Genomic DNA, 8,499 nt, shown 5'->3' with positions numbered 1-8,499 from the left:
CATCAGAAGACAATTCTGCTTTAATACCATAAGATTTGACATTATAGTGAGATATACAGCGCTATTATCAACGCTATTGGCCAGCACATGAGAGCAACCCAGGTCAGCTGATCATGATGCCGCGTATTCATTGAAATCTCTACACAGTACGAGCCCATTTTACGAGCCACCAACGAAATAGCTGGCCCAACCCGGATACGCAGAGGTGTGATCAATATTGATAATTTCGGTCTCTGTGCATAGCGCCTAGAGGTATTTAAGTATCCTTGATGAGGACAGCTCCTCTCCGGAACATGCTTTGAAGAAAGGGGAGAATAGAAGTTATCACATCACAAGTCTGGCAGTAGGCCTAGCATAATTCTAAAAACGTACAGTGGGAGTGGACGTAGGTAGCTGTGTGTGGTACGAGTTTTCCCAGTCGTGGATAGTTGTATGCCGAATAGTGTGCCGTGTTGTAAGCTACAAAAAGCATCGACGAGAGATGGCGGAATGTGGGAGGAAGGCGCTGTCTATCCTGGAGGCGGCTCGCTCACGCTACGAGAGCTTGCAGATCTCAGATGATGTTTTTGGGGAATCGGGAGATGACAGCAGCGACAATCCTTTTTACAGCACTTCGGGTGACTCGAATTCGGATAACTGCTGCATGGAGGCCGGCGACGATCAAAGGTCAGGTGAGACTGTGAGTTGTCAAAGCGGAGGTCCACCCGGCTCCGTCTCAATAAGTCAAGCAGAAGAGGATGGATGGAGCGACACCCTGCAAGATATCACGGTGGCCCCATACAACGAGACATATGGTATTTCATTTTAAGAATAAAGCCTCGCTTGACATAATGAATAGGATCATGATCTGATCTTCTCCATCATCTAGTGTGTGTGGTGTGTGTGTGTGTGTGTGTGTGTGTGTGTGTGTGTGTGTGTGTGTGTGTGTGTGTGTGTGTGTGTGTGTGTGTGTGTGTGTGTGTGTGGTAAGTAGCCTATGATTGTAGGTCCTGACTCCTGATTGAACAACAGGTCAAGAAAAAGAGGGAGAGAGAAAGAAAGCCCAAGTGTCCTTTAATAAAGGATCATGTCACAATATGGATTGATTTCTTGGAGAATTGTGACTTATATGAATTTGGCTATTTAATTATCCAAATGAAATAGCCCACACTGTAACACTGCACTGCCATGGGGAGCAAACAGTAAATGGACATAGGGGACAAGTTGCAGAGGAGCCTCTCTGCTTCTCTGTTCCTCTCACTGCATCTCCAGAGACTAATAACGTTGTGCAACATCTTTGCCTGTTCAGCCACATGTATTTGCCAACTAAGGCATTGATGTGCCAATGTGAATTTTGGACCTCCAAGAAAGGTAAAAATACAATAGAGGATGTTCATTGGCAGGAATATTTAGTATTTTTTACATTGGCAATATACTGTAAGGTGACCTAGGTAGTCTATGGCGGTATATTAAGAGCTGCTATGTAGAACATGTTAGTGGTGCGCATCTTGAAAGCACCCCTAGATCACAGTTAATAGTGAAGATTGTAGGCCTATCTGTGTGTGGCTGCTGGGTATGAACCAGGGAGCACTGTTTGTTCAACATCATAGGTTGAGAGAGAGGCGAGGCACTAGCAGCCATGACAAATTAACTCTTTAAGTGGAGATGAATGACCATCTCCCCGCTTACATCTTCATGGAAGGGTCAGCTGCTACGATCAATGACGGAGGGCCTGTAAAGTAATGGTAATGTTTATTCCATTATCTCAGTCTCCTATTGCATGCCCAAGGCAGAGTTTAAAGGACCAATGTAGCCTTTATTTGATCTCAATATCAAATCATTTCTGTGTAACAATTAAGAACCTTACTGAGATTGTTTAAGATTAAATAGGTCAAAAATAGCTTCTTAGCAAAGAGCAATTTGTAAAACAAAAATTTAGCTAGGACTGTTGTCCCAGTGTTGCCACTGTAAAGTAATACCTAGTAGTTACCAGTCATACTTCAGGAGTTAAACCCATTCTAGTACCAACAACCTAACCAAATGTTATCCTTACAAATGTCCTGTAAAATGATCAATGTATTACAGTTCTGGTCAGTCGTATAATACGTGGTATTGATAGATACTGTATGTCAAATGTAACTAAATAAGCATGTGTAGGGTGAGGTTCCTCCCTTCATCATTACTCTGTTTGAACACTCTCTCACTGACTTGCAAATAAATGCCTCCCTCTCTCTCCAAGGTGGTCTGGGTGGTGCCTTGTGCCACTGTCACGACGTGAGAGAAAATCATGCCATCTGCCTGTAGGCTTTGGTATGGGCTTCATCACTGGCAATGACAGGTGGTGGAGTTAGACAATACATTTCAGGCACAAGACATTGCCTTGGGAATCACTTCAGCATTCAGAAGTCTTTGTACTTTATAGTCTACACTACAGTATGTGTGGCGGTCTCTGTCTCCACTAGAAAATGGTTTGTTTTCTCAGTCACCACTAAGTTATTTGAGACTGTTGACACAAACAATAGTGTTGGCAGGTGTATTTGAAACAAATTCCCCAGCAAAATTGCAGTAAAAGCTTGACTGTGTCCAAACCATTAGTGTATGAGCAAATAGGCAAGACACAGTGTGGCCAGGAAAGATGAACATGAGGTGGTTTTGTCATTAAGGTTAGGTCAACTGAAGGTTTCCATGCAGCAAACTGGTGCTCACTGAGGAGACGACTGTCCAGTCCACATGTCTCAAGGAGAAACTAGAGTTATAACATCCCTTCTACAGGACACTAGCTATAATACATAAATAAACCAAAACATACATTTTTAATTGGTAAAATGAGAGATGGAGTCTGTATAATTGATATTTAGTCCGATATGAAAATCCCACAGTTATAGCAGGGATAGGCAGTACTTAATAAGCATGTCCATGGGTCTGACATGTCGTTTTTTTAGTTCATTTCATTATCCTAGTAAAATCTCTGCAGTGTGTATATGCACGTTAGGACAACCCCCCTGGATTACAATATAATACTGTATAATCTATTACCGTATAATCTATTATGTAACATAATTATGATAGAAAAGGCTTTAGAATCAATCAAGCTCCATTTCACTTTATTGAATGGCACATGCATTATCTACAGTATGTTCGTCTTAGACATTCTACCGCTGTGTTGTCAGGAATTTCCCACAATGGAATTCTTAATCAAGCGAATAAAACAATTCTATTCCATAAGTTCCCATTTTTGGCCAGACTTCTGTTTACTGTAGTGATTTGATGGCATCTGTCTTTGGAAATCCCTGCCTCTAAGGCAGTCATCCTGTATTTTGCACTTTGCTGCCAGATTTGAAAGTCTACTGGATTAAAGAAGTGGTTTTTGAAACCGTGTCTAGGTCTGTAGTGTGACCCACCATTTGACCTGTAGCCTAATTTTGAGGAACTAAGGGCCCAAAAGTAACAACTTTTAGCTCTGTCAACATGACGTGTACACTCAGTGCAAGAGTAGTAAAATAAAAAATATTTATTTCTTCAGCAAACCAAACTAGTTGATTATGGTCCTTTTGAGACCCAACATTTTCCTTATCTCTAGGCTTTTAGCAGTTGGCCAATCCAAACTTTCAGATATAGAGTTTGTTTCAGATATATCAATTTGTTCCAGAGAATGAGATAAATACTGGTTTACTGGGCCTGAACTTCTACTTCTGTTTAGAGACGCTTTCTCACTCCAGTGAATGTGCATACTTTACAAGTGTGCCAAGAAAAATAGGTGTGACTCTCACAATTAAAAGCGGATCATTTTATTACCTATTTTGGTTCATCAGCTTTTAATTGAGAGCTCTTAGATGAGCTCTCTTGTGATTTTTGGCTGCACCTTGGTTGAGGTGCTGTACTCCCTCACTGACTTTACAAGATTAGAGAGCGACAGTTCAATGAGTTTCATCACTGGTTTTGTGATGTGTCATTAATTAACCTTTATTTAACTAGGCAAGTCCGTTAAGAACAAGTTCTTATTTACAGTGACGGCCTACCCCAGCCAAACCCTCCTCTAACCCAGGGCCTGCTTAAGTCCAGGGATACTTCACACCCACAGTTTACACAGTTAATTAACAGATGTGATGATGACCTGTGACAGCTCAGTGCTGCAGTTTTAATCAAGGTTCTATTCTTGGGTTTACGGTTGATATACAGTGGGTATACAGTGAATGTACAAATTTACAGTATCAGTAAGAATATACACTCAGTGGCCAGTTTATTAGGTACATCCATCTAGTACCCCTTTGCCTCCAGAACAGTCAATTCTTCGGGGCATGGAAACGTTGCTTGGTATCATGGGACCTAACGTGTGCCAGGAAAACATTCTCCACACCACCAACCTGTACCATTGACACCAGGCAGGATGGGGCCATGGCTGCTTACGCCAAATCCTGACTCTGCCATCAGCATGACGCAACAGGAACCGGGATTCGTCAGACCAGGTGTCGGACCAAATGTTTTTCACTCCTCAACTGTCCAGTGTTGGTGATCATATGCTCACTGGAGCCACTTCTTGTTTTTAGCTGATAGGAGTGGAATCTGGTGTGGTGGTCTGCTGCAATAGACCATCCATGGCAAGGATCGACGAGTTGTGTGCTCCGAGATGCCGTTCTGCACACCACTGTTGTACTGTGCTGTTATTTGCCTGTGTTTGGTCCGCCTGTTAGCTTGCATTCTAACGTTCAATTGAGCAGTAACTGAATGCCTCGATTCCCGTCTGCCTGCTTTATATAGCAAGCCACCGCCATGTGACTCAAATGTCTGTAGGAGCGAACCATTTTCGTGAATGGGGTGGTATACCTAATAAACTGTAGCATAGAGTGCATAGTCTCTATGGGCCAGATGGCCGGTTGGTGATGTGATGTTGTCCTCCCACTTGAGCCATCCCCAGGAATTTGAATGATTCAGCTGTGCTAACACTTGAGCCATCAATCTCGAGGGGGTGCGATGGTGATGGACGTTTTCTGAAGTCAACTACCATCTCCACGCTTTTGTCTGTGTTTTAGGTTATTGTGACTGCACCATGCCACTACCCACTGGGCAAAAACTGGTTGAATCAATGTTGTTTCCATGTCATAAAAAAATACAAATCAACATGGAAAACTGATTGGATTCCAAAAAAAGTAATCAACGTAAGAAAATGTAGTCTTTTTTTCACCCAACTTTTAACCTAATCCAATGACGAGGTGACATTTTTTGTTGATTTCGCGTTGAATTCACCTTAGTTGACAACTCAACCAAATTTAACTGACGTCTGTGCCCAGTGGAGAGCCGGTTGACCTCTCCACGGTACATGGACTCATCGCCGTCGGTGATGAGACCGACCAGAGTGGTGTCATCTGCAAACTTGAGTAGTTTGACAGATGCGTTGTTGGAGGTGCGGATGGCCATGCATTGGAAACTACAGTCAATGTCGATGAGTGGGCTTTTCCAAACGGTTATAGTTGTCGGCTTGCATAAGTGGGAATGTTCATCTGACACGTTCAAGACGAGACAATACTTTTACTATCCACTATAGTGTAGCACATGACAATAATGAACCCTTCCCTCAAGCCCAAAAAGCTTGATTCTTATTTCGATTACATTATGGTTACTGTCATGTTGAATAGAAATTGATTGCAGCCCTAGGGTTGACAGCACAATCCAAATAACAGACGGGAAAGAAATGCTACACGTTGTGCTTTTTTAATTTACAAATTAACTCAAAGCACAAAATAGCTCCATACTTTCAAAGTATTGTAATTCCCTTTTTAGAAATCATAGTCGTTTACACAGTAAGACTCCATTTACAAGTAATGTGTGATTGATGCTGTCAAATGAAAATAACAATCTGAGAGGCAAGTTTTAATGAGCGAGTGATGCTTTGACTGCAGCTCCATCTGTCTGTCTCTCTCCCTGTCACCAGGCCCTACCCAGAGAATGCCAGCTACAGCCACTTGCATGGACTTCTTCCAGCTCTTTGTGCCTGACAACGCCATCCAGAACATGGTGACGCAGACCAACATGTACGCCAAGAAGTACCAGGAGCGCTTCGGCAGCGACGAGGGCTGGCGGAATGTGACGGCGGCCGAGATGAAGGCCTTCCTAGGCTTGGTGACTTCCACCAGCGTCCACCGCTGTGAGTCAGTGCTCAGTATCTGGAGCAGTGGCTTCTTCAGCAACCGCAGCATTGCCCTCAAGATGAGCCAGGCGCGCTTCGAGAAGATCCTCAAGTACTTCCACATCGTGGCCTTCCGCTCCAGCCACGGCAGCCATGGCCTCTACAAGATCCAGCCCTTCCTGGACTCACTGCAGCAGTCGTTCGGCTGCAGCACCTTCCGCCCCTCACAGACTCAGGTATGGCAGTAGGCTGCTGTGTGTACTGTTCAGCTTTGGACATGTTTAGTACAGATGACAGGGCTGGGGTCAATTCGAGTGAACTTTAATTTTATTTCAAGTTTTTCCATTTTTAATTTTTTTATTTTAAATTAAAATCACTTCCTGAAGTGACTACCTTCAATTCAAATTTGTTGACATCTGTGCCCAGCGGGCAGCTTGGTGTGTTCGGCTCTGGGTACTTTTAGAGCAGACTCAAAATACAACACAGTGGTCAGATAGGTAGGTTGTCATTTGGACAAACATTCCTGGAACAATAGTACGTTGTGTCCATGTTTGTTCTAGTTTAGAACAGACTCATAGTTAACTTCTTTGGGAGCTGCATATTTATCTGTGAAGAGTAAACTTGTTTTCTGTCTAATTAAACTCTATTCAAATGTTAATCTAAAATCTGTCAGCAGCTGAATAATGTGTATTTGGGCCGTTTAATTAAGAGGTATTGGTTAAGATTAAGTTCAGAAACAAGCTAATGCACACTGAATATCCTTGCTGCAATTTGAATTGATTGACATGAGCCAATTTGCACCCTCCCATGGGGATTCCACCAACTCATTCAGAATCTTGGCAATGTGAACTTTTCTGAAAGGAGGACAACCTGTCTTCTCTTTCTGTGCTAGGAAAAAGTGGGCTGGGAGGACACAAAGTGGGCTGGGAGGACACAAAGTGGGCTGGGAGGACACAAAGTGGGCTGGGAGGACACAAAGTGGGCTGGTAGGCTGGGAGGACACAAAGTGGGCTGGGAGGACACAAAGTGGGCTGGGAGGACACAAAGTGGGCTGGGTGGACACAAAGTGGGCTGGGAGGACACAAAGTGGGCTGGGAGGACACAAAGTGGGCTGGGAGGACACAAAGTGGGCTGGTAGGCTGGTAGGACACAAAGTGGGCTGGTAGGCTGGTAGGACACAAAGTGGGCTGGTAGGCTGGGAGGACACAAAGTGGGCTGGGAGGACACAAAGTGGGCTGGGAGGATGCGAAGTCGAAATGTTGTTGCCTTCACAGAAATAATTACGTATGACTGCCTCTGTGTTACATGTTAGAAGGTTATGCTGTATTTTGGTATCAAAGAGAGGGTCAGATTAGTGATCCATTTTTTTTATCCATAGTGACTTCAGACTGCAGTTTCTGAACCCAAAGAGTATTTCTAACTGATTTAGAATGTGTCCCTAAGCCTACTAGTTACTGCACAGGGTATTTTCACATCAATGAATGTCTGACGTAGCCATGTCAGGGATTTCTCCACCTGTCCTCTGTTCTATTTCAGTTTTAAGTTACTACTTTGACACAGACATACCCAACTTTGTAAAATAGCCAACCAATATAACAACCAGTATCACAACAAATATACCAATATTACGACCAGTAAAACAACCAATATAACAAGCACTATCACAACAAATATAGCAATATAACGACCAATATACAGTTGAAGTCGGAAATTTACATACACTTTGGTTGGACTCATTAAAATTTGTTTTTCAACGACTCCACAAACTTCTTGTTAACAAAACTATAGTTTTGGCAAGTCGGTTAGGACATCTACTTTGTGCATGACATCTTTAAACAGCTTGGAAAATTCCAGAAAATGCTTTCGAAGCTTCTGATAGGCTAATTGACATCATTTGAGTCAATTGCAGATGTACCTTTCAAGACCTACCTTCAAACTCAGTGCCTCTTTGCTTGGCATCATGGGAAAATCAAAAGAAATCAGCCAAGACCTCAGAATATTTTTTTAGACCTCCACAAGTCTGCTTCATCCTTGGGAGCAATTTCCAAACACCTGAAGGTACCACGTTCATCTGTACAACCAATAGTACACAAGTATAAACACCATGGGACCACGCAGCCGTCATACCACTCAGGAAGGAGACGCGTTCTGTCTCCTAGAGATTAATGTACTTTTGGTGTGAAAAGTGTAAATCAATCCCAGAACAACAGCAAAGGACCTTGTGAAGATGCTGGAGGAAACAGGTACAAAATTATCTATATCCACAGTTAAAAGAGTCCTATATCGACAACCTGAAAGGCCGCTCAGCAAGGAAGAAGCCACTGGTCCAAAACCGTCATAAAAAAGCCAGACTACGGTTTGCAACTGCACATGGGGACAAAGATTGTACTTTTTGG

At 43.0% G+C, this 8,499-nt stretch overlaps 1 protein-coding gene across 1 annotated transcript in view; it reads left to right on the top strand.

Moving 5' to 3' along the window:
* The first annotated feature begins 431 nt into the window (after nt 1-431).
* Nucleotides 432-8,499, top strand: part of LOC139381770 (piggyBac transposable element-derived protein 5-like) — a 34,074-nt gene continuing 26,006 nt past the window's right edge. The window contains exons 1-2 of the mRNA XM_071125522.1: nt 432-794; nt 5,909-6,339. Of these exons, the coding sequence (XP_070981623.1) occupies nt 482-794; nt 5,909-6,339 (744 nt within the window). The 5' untranslated portion in view covers nt 432-481. The remainder of the gene's footprint in view (nt 795-5,908; nt 6,340-8,499) is intronic.

The sequence above is a fragment of the Oncorhynchus clarkii genome, chromosome 23, assembly GCF_045791955.1.
Source record: "Oncorhynchus clarkii lewisi isolate Uvic-CL-2024 chromosome 23, UVic_Ocla_1.0, whole genome shotgun sequence".
Classification (NCBI taxonomy): Eukaryota; Metazoa; Chordata; class Actinopteri; order Salmoniformes; family Salmonidae; genus Oncorhynchus; species Oncorhynchus clarkii.
The sequence above is the reverse complement of the archived record's forward strand: the minus strand, read 5'-3'. Positions and strand labels throughout refer to the sequence as shown.